We start from the raw sequence: 15,103 nt of genomic DNA on the forward strand, positions 1-15,103 counted from the left end.
ATTTTCCCTTCACCATTAACATTTTAAGCTGTTTTTGAGTTTCAACTTCTTAGTAAAGGCAATTTCTTAAAAGCATAAAATTTGCCTTTTCTTCCTATTTATATTAGAAATTCAACAAGAAACATACTAGAAGTATACAGAATTTTAAACTTAGAATCTAGGGATCACATAAATAGCTGCCTATTTATAATCTGTACTATGCACTTCCCAAAGAGTTTTAACATTACTATTTTAGTTAAAATTGTATTACAGAAGCAAAGTTCATCAGCCTCCTACCATTACTGGGTATATCAAATTAAAATGCAATGTAACGTTTGGAGAAAAAAAACCTTGTTTATTGGTTTTACAGGACAGAATTCATGTAAGACACATATTTGAATTATGACACCTCAAAGCTAGAGGCAAATAAAATATACCTAATAATACAAATTCTATACAATTAAGAACTTTAGGAAAATTTCTTGCAAAAATGTCAAAAAATATTTCATCTGGCCAGGCACAGTGGCTCACACCTGCAATCCCAGCACTTTGGGAGGCCAAGGAGGGTGCATCACTTGAGGTCAGGAGTTCAAGACCAGCCTGACCAACATGGTGAAACCCTCTCTTTACCAAAAATACAAAAATCAGCCGGGTATGGTGGCACATGCCTGTAATCCCAGCTGCTAGGAAGGCTGAGGCACGAGAATCACTTGAACCCAGGAGGTGGAGGTTGCAGTGAGGTGAGATCATGCCACTGTACTCCAGCCTGGGCCACAGAGCTAGACTCAATCTCCATAATAAAAAAAAAAATCTGATCAAACCAAGCTTTTAAAAAAACAAAACCAAAAACACTGTGACTTGGTTAACATTTATTTAATTTTAGGAACAGTAAAAAAAAAAAAAACACCTATTTCTTTGCAATTTTGAAAACATCTAGCTTGAAACACCTTTGACATTTATCTGACTTTTGCTCTCACATTTCAGGCTCCACATCATGGCTGGCTGGCTAGCTGGCAGTGATGGGTCTTTTGTGTTCTCAACGTTTCTTTGGGCTTGGAATAGTTCCAAGGCCGCCTGTTCTCTGTGAATCCATAAAGTTTCCTAAGGGCCACTCGAGCAGCCTCTTCTTCTGCAACCAACACTGTTTCCCCAGGTCCTTCTGCAATCAACTTTTTATCACTAGAAAGAGAACAAACAGTTGTCTTAAATCACCTGCAACATGATAAGACAGTACACAAAGCAATTATAAAGCAATTATGCTTTCTACATCTTATTTCAATAACACCCATTAGAAGTAACACAATAGCTTTGATAGATCTTAACTAGCTTTAGATTTTAACTAGCTTTGTTGCAAATTCATTACATATGGTAATGAGACAAAGATACATTTGTGTTTCCTTAGAAATATACACAACTCTATTTTTAAAGTCCAAAAAAGCAAGCAGTATCTACGTTTTCAATTGTTGATGAGAATTGGAAGAATATGGAAACAAATATCTCCTTACAAAAACCTGAAACTATTAAAAATATTATCAGGAATTATGACTGTTCTTATTTTTAACGTGTGATATAACTTGGGAAAATATTCTGTTGAAAAAATTATGACTTTTGAGTTTGCCATCTAAACTTTAACACAAATAAGAAACCAGTTCTATATTTCAAATTAGGAACTTTAGGCCAGCTGTGATGGCTCGCACCTGTAACACCAACACTTTGGGAGACCAAAGCAGGAGGATTGCTTCAGCCCAGGAGTTCAAGACCAGACTGGGCTGCATAGTGAGACCTCTTCAAAAAATTTAAATAAATAAATAAATAAAAAGGAAAAAAAAAAAAAAGAACATTAGATCTACAAAAACACTACTACCCAATAGTAATCACTGTAGTAATATGGTAAACTACTTCTTACTTTTTTTTTTTAGATAAAAGATCATTCTCCGAAGTGTCCTGATCTCATTAAAAATTCTTTTAAAATGTTACCTATAATAACTGTACTATATTCATCATGTGCATATATCACTTCCCTCTTGTGGAATACCACATTTATATCTAATTTTTTTTTTTTTTAGTTCGATAACTATTTACTGACCACCATGTCCCAGCAACTGTTCAAGGTATGGAGCATAAAGAGGGAAACAACAAATGTCTTTGTTCACGAAATTTGTCTGAAAATTTAAGGCAAACAACCAAAAATTGAAATGCCATAATCAAAGAACATAAAAAATGTTAAGATGCTTGGCATTTTGTCAAAATTATTCACAGAAATACTGAGTACATTTTTTTCTACCAGCAGTGAATAAACTGGTGACAAAAGATATGTTTAAAAGGTCTGCCAATCAGGTAAGTAACAAGGAGTAAACTGAAAAGGAAACTTTTTACAACACTATCAATTTTCCCCATGTAGTAACTTCTATTTCTTTTATACTTATAGTCTTTTCTGATACAAGGATCAGAAAAATCTTTACCTAAATTTTAATCTAGGTTTTTAAAAAATATTCAATATTTAAACACTTTAATCTTAACATCTGAAATTAATTTGGGGCAGGTCAACTTTTTACTAACAAAACTAAAAAGCTCTCAACATGGGGTGATTTATACCTTTTGATGGACAACTAAGACCTTCCTTTTCCAGTTCTAGGCTCAGCTGAAGCTACTGACAAGAATGGATTAAGGTTAAATCTGCAACATGAAGTCAACATTTGTACTTTTTTTTTTTGAGATAGAGTCTCTATCGCCCAGGCTGGAGTGCAGAGACACGATCTCAGCTCACTGCAATCTCCGCTTCCTGGGTTCAAGTAATTCTCCTGCCTCAGCCTCCCGATTACAGGCGCACACCACCATGCCCAGTTAAGTTTTTGTATTTTTACTAGAGACGGGGTTTCACCATGCTGGCCAGGCTGGTGTTGAACTCCTGACCTTGTGATCCACCCACCTCTGCCTCCCAAAGTGCTGGCATTACAGGCGTGAGCCACTGTGCCTGGCCTCATTTGTAATTTTACACAGAAAAATTTAAGATAACATACTGAAAGTCTATAGTAAATAGTTGGCTGACAAAAGCTACAATTAGTAATACTCAGATTCCTCCTAAGAATAACTAGCAGGAAAGGAAGTAGTAAATAGCCACAGGGAAGAGATTTTTTAAAAAACCTTTTAATGCAATTCAAATTAAGGAATTTGAAGAGGTTATGTTAACATGCGTTATGGAATGTGAAGAGTCTGTTTTTAAGGCTTTGTGAGGAGTCTGTTTTTAGGATTTCCTCAAAGTTATAAAGATTAAAATTTCACTAACCAGTATAAGCCAACAAAATACAAAGGCAAAGCTGTGGTGCCACCAGACTGCCTAGTAAGTCTTGATTCAGGAAGTGAAATATTTCTTTTCTTCAGTTCTTCTACCAATAGTCCCATGGGATTTATTATCTTCCACATCTCAAAGAGCTCTTTTCCAGTCATTTGAGTAATTAAGAAGTCCTGCATATAAAAACAGAATTTATACATTTTAAGTAGTATAAAGAACATTAGGACCACAATTCAAAATACATTTTTTACACTTTTTAAATTAGAAAAGTAACAAAGTACATTTTTAACAGAAATTTAAAACTTAATGGGAAATGAAAGACAAAAATGTGCTATTCTCTTTCATTCCCATAGTTTTTACATAAATTTTATTACAAAAATCATAATTGGATTAAAAAAACTTGAAAGCCTGAGAAACCTATTTCAAACAGTATGATCCACCAAAATGCCACAGAAGGCAGATTCCTTTTTTCTTGTTTGAGACAGGGCTTCACTCTGTTGCCTAGGCTAGACTGCAGAAGCCTGATCTCAAGTGCACTGAAGCCTTGACCTCCTGGGCTCAAGCAATCCTCTCAGCTCAGCCTCTTGAGCAGCTGAGACTACAGGTGCACACCACCATACCCGGCTAGTTTTTAAATTTTCTGTAGAGACAAGGTCTCCGTAAGTTGCCCGGGCTGGTCTCGACTCCTGGCATCAAAGGATCCTCCTGCCTTGGGTCTCAAAGCACTGGAATTACAGGCATTAGTCACCGCGCCCTGGCCTATCTTGTAAATTAGAATTATATTCCTACAGGTAAGAAAAAAATATTTAAAGAATTAACAAATAAGAAGTAATAACTTCTGGTAGAAACTCATGTAAAATGGCACTCAGATAACAATACCTCCTCCATTGATAATGTTTTTAAAAACTCAGCCAGGCACAGTAGCTCACACCTGTAATCTTGGCACTTTGGGAGGCCAAGGCAGGCAGATCACTTGAAGCCAGGAGTATGAGACTAGCCCGGCCAACATGGTGAAACTCTCTCACTACTAAAAATACAAAAATTAGCCGGGCATGATGGTGCATGCCTGTAAACCCAGCTATAAGGGAGACGTAGGCACGAGAATCACTTGAACCAGGGAGGTGGAGGTTGCAGTGAGCCAGGATCGTGCCACCACTGCATTCCAGCCTGGGCAACACAGCAAGACTCTGTCTCAAAAAACAATAAAAAATAAAAAATAATTCTAAAAAATCATTTAATAATTTCACATAAACTGTCTTTTAAAACTGCAACATAGTATTAATTATTTATATGACTAAGATAACTGAGAAATTATGAACATTCAAAGCAGAACTGATTTTGCCAGTAAAAAACATTATGTTGTATAGAAATTATGGAAGCGAATGTTAATTTTCACAGCAATTTACATATTCCACTTAACTTGTATCAACAAACATTAGCAATATGATAACAAGATGGACGGAGGCAGTAGAAAAGAAATTTAAAAAGATCCTTTAGTTCATGAAATGAAGTCAATTCATTACAACACTCCTCCACGCACATTAAGTGGATGAACACTTTCAGCGTCATTAATAAAAAATATTAGGCCAGACATGGTGGCTGATACCTATAATTCCAGTACTTTCGGAGGCTGAGGTGGGAAGATCACTTGAGGTTAGGAGTTCAAGACCAGCCTGAACAACATAATGAGACCCCATCTCTTAAAAAAAAAAAAAATTAGTTAGACATGGTGGTGTATGCCTGTGGTCCCAGCTACTAGGGAGGCTGACATGGGAGGATGGCTTGAGCCCAGGAAGTCGAGGCTGCAGTGAGCTGTGACTGCGTCACTGCACTCCAGCCTGGACACACTAGACAGAGTGAGATGCTGTCTCAAATAAAAAATGTATAAATCCATTCTCAGTAGGGGATTTTGAAACTTTTAAAGTACAGAAGTAGATATGCCTTATGGGCTATGTATGTATACAAACATATATAAAAATCACTGACCTGCTGTCTGTTATATGGAATAACCACGTGTAAGGTAAGAAAACACAATTCTTTCCCATCACCTAAGATATCAGTAGGAATATAGAAAGAAAGCTCAATTTTTCTTAAGTGATTACCTTCTATTACTTCCTTCTCTTTTTTGCTATTTGCTTCTGGTCTTTAATTTATTATTAAAACTTTCTAATAGGGTGTGAGTTGAATACTCCAATCTCATCTCCCCAGAATAGGGAAGCAGTATGAAGAAACGGTGTTTCTAAAATGCACATTTGATCATTAAAAACCTCTCACCTCCAGCTGTCTCGACACAAGAGCATCAAATACTTACTCATGGCTAAGAGTGCTATTCTAGTTTCCAGATGCAGACATCACCTGAAGAGCTAGTTAAAATACAGATTCCTAGGCCCTACTCCCAGAGATTATGTACTCTGAGGGGGCACCTGAGAATCTGCATTCCTATCAAGTTCTCCAGTGATGCTGATACTGATGCCCAAACCACTTTCTGAGTAACACTATTAGCTCTTCTGCACACTGGCTCCTAAAGGTCCACAATCATCTCTGATCACTTCTCCAAATGCAATATGATCCAGCCACAAAAAATTAACTATAGTTCCAAGCAGAAGCTCATTCTTGACACTGTCTTCCCAAAACATCCTTTAGGGGCAAAAATCATTTCTATAAAGCCTTTCCTAGGCTTACTAAAGCTGGTTGTTGTGTCCTCTGAGTTTACGCTGCACCTTAATACCTCCCCGAAAGCACTTCCACAATCCATTCCATCTGACTAACAAGCTGTGAGCAGGATCAAATCCTATTTAGACTGTGGCTCCAGAGCTCAGCAGAGTGCCTGGCCCATAGGAAGGCACTCAACATTAAGTGGATGAACAAATGAAATAGGACAATCCAAACCTGTCAATTCTACTATGGGAGACATCAAAGCTCGACTTGGAAATAGCTATGTGAATTATCTATGTTTCATAAGATCTTTACTTGGAACTGTTAAGAGGCATTAAAATATGGTAAATATTTCCAACATAGTTTCATGACTACCTTGTAGAATTTCAAAATGGTGACCAAAAATGCTTAGAGTTTTAAAACTTCACAAAGGTTATAATAAAGAGACTAGAAATCAAAGAGAACTTTGTCAGACTTTCTATAGAAAAAAAAAAACTATCTTAACTGAGGGGAGGGAAGGAGAAAGGTCTTACTTGAGTCTGAAGTATCAGTAAACACAGATATTCCCTAACAAAATTATCAAACTTGGTATCAAAACTAAACAAACAGATTCCAACAGCATGTGATGCTGGTTTAAAGACTGAATATCAGTCTGATAGATGCCTGAATCAGGACTGTTTTTATGACTTAAAGTGATTGCGTAGGGCCAGGTACAGTGGCTCATGCCTGTAATCCAAGGACTTTGGGAGGCCGAGGCAGGCAGATCACATGAGGTCAGGAGTTCGAGACCAGCCTGACCAACATGGAGAAACCCCATCTCTACTAAAAATGCAAAATTAGCCAGGCATGATGATGCATTCCTGTAATCCCAGCTACTCGGGTGGCTGAGGCAGGAGAATCACTTGAACACGGGAGGCGGAGACTGTGGTGAGCCGAGACTGCACCACTGCACTCCTGCCTGGCCAACAAGAGAGAAACACCATCTTAAAAAAAAAAAAAGTGGTTGTGTGGAATCTCTATTATCAAAAAGTGAACAAAAACCTCATGTTTTCATCCAACAGCAGAGGATACAACTTCTCCCAGTTAATAAATTATAAAAGGACAGTGGGAGTCAAGTTGTACCAATTACATAAGAATCTGAATTAGCTAAGCTACTAGCTAACAAAGAATTATACGTGAGAGGGACTCGAAATCCAAGATTTCAACACTTGGAAGAGTACAACAGCAGCTGGTACTGAAGCACAGGCCTCAGCATAGCGTCCTTTGACTTCATGCATTCACCAAACATCTACTGAGTATCTCTCATGCAGGCAGTATCCTCGGCCCTAAGGATGTAAACCTAAAGATGACATGGCTTGCAGTCAGAAATCACAACTCACAATTTAATAATCACTTCTGATGATATCCACAATAAGAGACACCTGGAATAATTAAGGTCCTTCCATAAAAAACCTTTAGGTCTTTCGCAGTTTTTCTTGGGAGAAATATTCACTTCCAAGGTGATATATCAAAGAAATGAATTACAAAAGAAAATTTTCCCTTCTGTCTAACTCAAGCATGTCCAATTAATAATTACGTACCCTGATGAAAAGTGCAGTCCTCTCGGGTCCACTGCTCTGTAGCAGGGCTCCAATAACCGCAAAGAAAGTCTGCTGTAATACAGTCGGGGGCACTGGGAATTCTTCACTCAGTGTTAACTGCTCCACAGCCAAGTTTTTAGCCACGTGACACACAACTTCCTCACCAGTAAGAAAGTCAACAAGACTTCTGACGCCTTCTGTGGGTAAGTCTGGGAACTCGTCTTCAAGAAATTGTGTGAGGCAAGTCTTTGAAAAAGATATCCCTTGTTCAGATAGTTCTTGATTACTTTTAAGATTCAGAAGAACAGCTTCTTTCTCTATCCCAAGCTGTTGGCGTTTGGCCTCCTCACTTCTAATATAGCAGCTATTAACAAATGCAGTTTTGAGAATGTCTAAGGAAAAGTTTTCATGTAACCGATGTCCAAAAGCTTGTATTTCTGCATGGTAATCCCAGTTGGGCTTCTCTGAACTGAAAATGTAAAGACAGTAAGAGATGGTAAAAAGAACAACCTGTTACTGTGATATAAAAATTTTTCACTGTGTTGTAATGTTATTAATTACAGAAAGAAAATGAAAAAAGGTTATACTTGTTTTAATGCCAGGCTGATATTCTAAACGTTAAAACTGAAGTCAGATAAATACTAGCAGTTCTTCGCTATATTCTACATAAACGGTTGGATTAATTTTCCCTTTGATCCAATTGTCATAGGAAACTGGTTCTTCAATATAAAAGAACCCATTAGCCTAACTTTTAGTTCCTTATTTCTACACTAACTATGAAACTATGTTTTACACCTAAGTACAAAACATAAATGATAATTTCAGATTCAAGCCATAAACACTAGGTACATTATATTTACAGTCATCCCTCAATATCTGTGGGGGATGGTTCCAAGGACTCTACTGGATACCGAAATTCATGGATGCTCAAGTCTCATATAAATGGTGTAGTAGAGGCATACTTCACTTCATTGCACTTCAGTCTATTGTGCTTCGCAGATTTATTGTATATTCTTTTTATAAATTGAAGGTTTGTAGCAATTCTGCATGTGCTCACTTTGTGTCTCTGCGTCAGCATTTTTTAGCAATGAAGTATTTTAAATTAAGGTACATATATTGCTTTTTAAATACTACTGTACACCTTAAATAAACTACCGAGTAGTATAAACATAAGTATGCACTGGGAAACTAAAAAAGTCATGTGACTCGTTTTATTGCCGTGGTCTAGAACCAGCCCTGCAATATGTCTGAGGTACACCTGTATTTGCATAGAACCTATGCACATCCCCCTGTATACTTAAGTCATCTCTGGATTACTTATACGTAACACAATGTAAGTGCTACATAAATAGTTGTTATCCTGTATTGGTTAGGGAATAGTGACAAGAAAAAAAGTCTGCACATCTTCAATACAGAGAAATCATTATCCCTTACCCCCAATATTTTTGGCTTGCCATTGGGTGAATCCTTGGATGTGGAACACACAGATATGAAAGGCGACCTGTATTCTTTATTTTATTGGCTTAGGTTTTGGAAATATTTAAATTAGCAATTAAATAATCTATCAATATCACAAGTAGGTTAAAAGTTCATCATCATTTCCAAGAATGAACTAAAAAGTCTTAAAAAAAACCCCAAAAACTCAAAATAAAATCCTTTTAAGAAACAAAGGGAAGCAAAGTATAAAAAAATGGGTTGAAAGTCATAAGATCTATCCAATAGATCCATGAAGTTTCTTCCAACTTTGAGAGTCTAAAATACTTAACATTACAATAAAGAGGGGAATGTGAATTAAGAAGAGATGTTATTTTTGCCATAATCTTCCCTGTCAGAAGACCGTTCCTCCTGGTAGGGGTACAAAGTGGATTAACATTTTTTGACGGACAATGTTAAAGTACTAATAGCTTTCAAAATTTCATACTATGTATGCGTCCCCAAAGGTGAAATAAAGATACACACTGTTACATAGGTTATGATGACAATAATATGGGGCTCATAGGCCCAAGAACAGAGCCATAAAAAAGAGTGAGGTACATCTCTTTGTAATGCCATGACAATATGTCGAAGACACATTATTAAAGAGAAAAAGCAAGACGCAGGAATTTAAATTATGTAAAGTCTGATCTGATTTGGCGCTATAAAAACCAGTCTCTCTATGCCAAACCTGCTACCAGAGCGAGGCTAATTAGGGCTATCAGAGCCCTCACTTCACTGCACTGTACTCCTGAGTCCCTTTCCCTGAGGGGAACGCATTTTCCCGTCTCCATCACCACTCTGGTCTCTCCCATGCATTCAAACAGGTGCCTGCCCTTCTAGAAATAAGGGACAGGGAGAGGGGAGAAACTAGGAAAAGAGAACCTGGAGTCTGTGCAGGGCTTTTGGGATTAAGTTCTTCACTCACTAAGGAAGGGATTGGGAACACAAAGGATGGGGGCAGGAAAGTTTGGGGCAACTGGTTGGAGGGAAAGTGAAGTTCAATGATGCTCTAGATTTTAAACCCCACATATATCACTTTTTTCTTAAAGAAGCCTGGGACACAGTAGGAAAAAAAAGACTAGGGCAAAAATCTAAAGCTAACTTATTTTCCTTTTACTCTAGACAGACTTCAGGCTGTAGATTCTTTTTCTTTTCTCCTTAATTTACCATGTTGTGGACTGCTTTCTTCCCTCTTGTCGGAATTCGCAGGCATTACAGATGGGGGCTTCAACACCCAAGTCCACATAAGGAAGACCCTCCAGCCAGCCCCATTTCTCCCAATTTTCAGTAGTAGATAAAATCCTAACTGGGAATTTCAAAACGTAGGGAGTAGCCCGGAGCTCTACCGCCCGCGGCACGAATCCATTTTCTTTGCCTCAGGCCACGCGCCAGCTCACGGGAGTCTCTACCGCAAACTTCCTAAGGCTCAGCCCAGGGGCGCATCAGCCGCAGGCACGAAGCCGCGGAAAGGAAACCCAGAGTCTGCGACCGCCACCCTGACCCCTTCCCGAGGCGGCTCCTACCGGCGCACAGGCGGCGGCGGGCACCGCAGCAGGCGCCACCGCTCTAACTCCTTCTGGAAGCGGAAGGCGGCGCGGAATCCCTTCTTCACTCCCCGAACCGGAGGGACCAGCATGGGGGCGGCTGGAGCCAGGAGGGAGCGAGGCCCCTGCTGGAGCAGTCTTATCAGCCCTGACGCCATTGCAGGGCAGAAAGTGACAGAGGGCGAAACGAAAGCAGTCGGGGCAGTGCCGCTGTAACACACTTCCCCCGGAACTGGGCACGCGGAGAGAGGGCGGAGGAGAAGACAGCTCCCGGGGCGGGGCGACTGAGACAGGGCGGGGGCAAAGACAACCTCCAGGGCGGGGCGACTGAGAGAGGGCGGGGGCGGAGACAGCTCCCGGGGCGGGGTGACCGGGGCCGCGTTGGCACTGCGCGTGCGCTTGTTCTCGCGTCCTTCGAGTTACTTTCCAATCAATAGGGCTTGAGGGCGTTGGGGTCTCAAAAGTTTCTGGGAGAAGTTGCTTCATCCTGTCAATTGTTCTCTTGTTCCTTCTTCCCTCGTTACAGCAAAGCAAACAATCTGTTTCACTTTCAGATTAAGGAAACATTTAAATCTTCAAAAAAGAAAAATTCTTAATTTCTCTTTAGGGTTCCAGACCATCAGTCCGGCCACTACTGAGCAAGTATTTACCGAACTTCTATTTTTGACCCAGCACGTCTCCAAAACCCTTAGTTTTGGAAACCCTAGACTCAGAAATGTTGGCTTATCCAAAATTAAAATGTGTCTTTAAAAACAATTTAATAGTACATATTTTTGAACGTCCGGAAAATGACTGGAAAAAAGAAACGTAAAAACGGTAACAGTGGAATTACAGTTTAATCCTTCTTTAACACTCTTTAACAATGCAATTCTGCTTTCCTATCAAACTGTTAATAGAGTACAATTTTTAAAAGAACATATTAAGTCACAAAGGGAGACGTCTGAATTCCCAGTTTTGAGTTGCCTGCTGGAAATCTAGACCCTCAAGGGGCAATGTTTTCTGTGATCTCTCTGTTTTTTAAAGGCATCTATGTTCCCAGCAGTCATTCAGATTGAACTCCTATGTCTTTGATTGTTCTTGTTTCCACAAACCTCCTATTCTGTCCAGTTACCGAGTGCTTTTTCAATTTATTTCCACTGCAGGTACCTGATGGCTCTCCTCACCTCTTTCCGTGGTTATTGGAATTGGTCTGGTAACTTCCTCACTTCCCCAGACACAGCTCACCTACATTCATCTCCCTGAAGCACAGACCACAAAGCACGTTATGACTTAGCTTCAGATCTTCAATACCAGGATCATACAATTCAGTCTGGGTTTCTTAGCTTGACCATTTCAAAAGGGAGAATCTAACGGGTTCATCCCAGCTTATAAAAAGGGTTCCCTTTGGGAAGGAAGAGAACAAAAGAGGAGCTGGGCACAGACCAAAAAACAAGCTGATGGATTTCTGATTGCAGTAAATTCTTCAAGAAGGGGTGAAAGGAGGTTATGATTGACGTTCGTGTTACAATGTATGCAAAGTACTGAAAATTCATGGAACATCAATCTGGTAACTGGAATAGAAGAAAACACAGGGAACTGTCGTTTCTGTAGAATTTAATTTATTGGGAAAAATAATCAGGGAACTGTCGTTTCTGTAGAATTTAATTTATTAGGAAAAATCTAAAGCCAGTTGTAGCACAATCTTGTTAAGTTAAAATGAGGTGTATCTGTGTTGAGAGTTTCTCAGTAATACAATGAGAGCATCATTTGCAGATTTAAAAAAAAAAATGTAGGTCCTGATGAGATTTCTTCTAATAATGCCCTTCACAGAACTCAGGAATTAACCAGTTTTTAAAAATTTACTCACACATCTTTAAATTTATTCAATAAACAAATAATAGGAGAAGTACTTGGTTCCAGGATCCGGGCTCAGAAAACTTTAAGGAAGAAAAAGGCCAATGTGTTTTTCCGCCCTCAAAAACCTGATTTTCCTTTCACCTGCTGTTAGCTCTAATTTGATCAGTGCTCACAGATGTCAACAACTTTCCAGTTTTCAGTGGGTTAAGGTCAGGTGGAAGGGTGGGGAAAGGTCGCATTTAGGAAGAGAAGAAGGTGAGGCGATTGACACTTCACTTTAACCCGTGGGGAACACTTTAACGTTTTGTGTTTTGATGCCAGGGATATTGTTGATATATTCCTTCAATTACGGTGAGGGCAGCGGGAATACAGGACACAGAAAGATGGAGAACAAAGTCAGTGAGCTCTGCTATAGGACCTTCCTGGATAATCAAGCAATTCTGAAACATCTGAGATTACTCACCACTACTTCATAGATTAGCTAAGAAATAACTACCTAATAGTGACCTTTAATCCAACTCATAAGGAAAATTACATGCAGAAATAATTACCATAGAATGAAAATTACTAGAGATAAAACTGTTCAAATTACAAAATTGGAGTTACTGATGCATAGCGATATAGAATCAGTCATCACCAAAGTTATATCTGTTCAACTTAACTTTGGAAAATTTGACTTGATGGAAAATTTAACTCGATAGATCTAAAAGCCACAACAGAAAACTAATGATAGTAAAACTGACTAGCAAAATGCCTTAGTAAGCCTGAGCAACAAATAACATCTTAGGAAATAAATGTGGAAAAAATGTTCATGAAAATACATTAAGTAAGCAATATAAACATGAAAATACAATTAAAAATAGGATACTTGTGCTGCATAAAAAAGTGGTCAAGAAATTTAATTGGTTTTATGGAGCTTATTCCAGAAAACATTTTCTCAAAAAAAAAAAAAAAAAAAAGCATCAATGTTAGTATAACTCTGTTATAAACACTTTAATTCATAATTATGGGAGTAAAAACATTTTTGGTGTGTTAGAGCCAACAAGATGGTCTCAACAATTCCCACCTCCTGGTATTTACACCCTTGTATATTCCCCTCTTACACTGTGCCAGGATTAGTCTGTGTAACCAATAGACTATGGATTTTTTTTTTAATCAATTCTGGAGTTAAGTGATAAAATACATCATAGCTTCCATTTTGGTCAAATACCTTGTATTGCTTGGATTAGTCTCCTATCAGGAAGTCAACTGCTATGTTATGATGATGCCTAAGAAACCATGTGGAAAGGCTCATGTGGTGAGCAGCTGAGGCCTCCTGCCAACAGCCATGTGAATGAATAAGTGGTCTTAGAAATGGATCCTCCACTTCCAGTCAGACTTTCAGATGACTGCCTACTGGTCAATGCCTTGACTGCATCCTCATGAGAGACCCTCAGCCAGAATCACCCAGCTAAGCTGCTCCCAAACTCCTGACCCCCAGGAAAATATATGAGAGAATAAACATTTGTTGCTTTATGCCACTAAGTTTTGAAGTAATTTGTTACATAGTAACAGATAATTAATACACTTAGGGTCACATCAATTGGATGAAAATGGCAAAATAAAAAATACTTTATATTCATGAGACTTAGGGGATGGCCTCAGAGTGCTGGGTCTAGATGGAATTGTGGATTTTGCTAGATGCAGAAGAGATGGAAAGGAGGGACAACATTCCATAGCATGCACAAAGTCATCAGGAATGATGATGATTTGGTAAATTCCCTTTCAAAAAGTAAAAGCTGCCCGACCCTTTAATCCCTGTAGGAAGAGGTCCCCTTTCCTGTCATTAGAGATATTTTTCAGAAACAAGTTCAGGAAATACCAGGGTAGATGTCGAGCACAGCGTTTCCATTTTACCCATGTTCCTTGATGTTTCTGCTAAACTGAGCAATGTTTGGATCTGAGAGAGAGGGATGCTTGTTGCAGGGAAAGGAATATTTTAAAGGGTTATAAAAATAAGTAAAAACTGGTGATGAGAGGGAAAGTACCAGACCACTATGACTATAATATTGAAACTTCACACTTTTGTTTGGCGTTTTGAATAAATAAAGCATTGTAAAAGTGGTTTGAGATTTTTGCAATGTGATGACTGTGCTGGCCTGCAGTGTAAACCTTGGGTAAAATCCTGAGAATGACTTAAAAGAACTCCTGGCAAAACTACTGAACGAGATTACCAAGTCTTCTTTCCTCTCTGGGATGAAACAATGTCTCCAGATCTTTTGGCAAGGCCCAAGGAGACGAAGCATGTCCAAAAACAGTAAATCACTGTAGAATTCATTTTCAGTCCATTCCACAGATTTAACATGTATTGAACAGATAAACACTAATTAGATATACATTGTACCAATTGCTGAAAGACACTGATAATTTTTTTCAACATTTCCTCTTGATTAGAGTTAACCAGATTATAGCCATTAAAAATTAAAAATTTAAGAATCTGGGCCTGGCGCAGTGGCTCATGCCTGTAATCCCAGCACTTTGGGAGGGTGAGGTGGGTGGGTCACGAGGTCAGGAGTTAGAGGCCAGCCTGGCCAACATGGTGAAACCCGTTCTCTACTAAAAATACAAAAACTATCTGGGCATGGTGGCATGCGCCTGTAGTCCCAGCTACTAGAGAGGCTGACACAGGAGAATCGCTTGAATCCAGGAGGTGGAGGTTGCAGTGAGCCGAGATCAGGCCACTGCATTCCAGCCTGGGTGAC

At 39.0% G+C, this 15,103-nt stretch overlaps 1 protein-coding gene across 1 annotated transcript; it reads right to left on the reverse strand.

Annotated features, from left to right (window-relative positions):
* Positions 1-313: 313 nt before the first annotated feature.
* MRPL44 (mitochondrial ribosomal protein L44) lies at positions 314-10,772 on the reverse strand. The gene is made up of 4 exons (XM_017529029.2): positions 10,506-10,772; positions 7,507-7,975; positions 3,266-3,444; positions 314-1,158 (listed from the first exon to the last, which is right to left on the reverse strand). The coding sequence occupies exons 1-4, from the start codon at positions 10,682-10,684 to the stop codon at positions 972-974; spliced, it is 1,014 nt and encodes a 337-aa protein (XP_017384518.1). The 5' UTR covers positions 10,685-10,772; the 3' UTR covers positions 314-971.
* Between the last annotated feature and the right edge of the window lie 4,331 nt (positions 10,773-15,103).

The sequence above is a fragment of the Cebus imitator genome, unplaced genomic scaffold (assembly GCF_001604975.1).
Source record: "Cebus imitator isolate Cc_AM_T3 unplaced genomic scaffold, Cebus_imitator-1.0 Scaffold57, whole genome shotgun sequence".
Lineage (NCBI taxonomy): Eukaryota > Metazoa > Chordata > Mammalia > Primates > Cebidae > Cebus > Cebus imitator.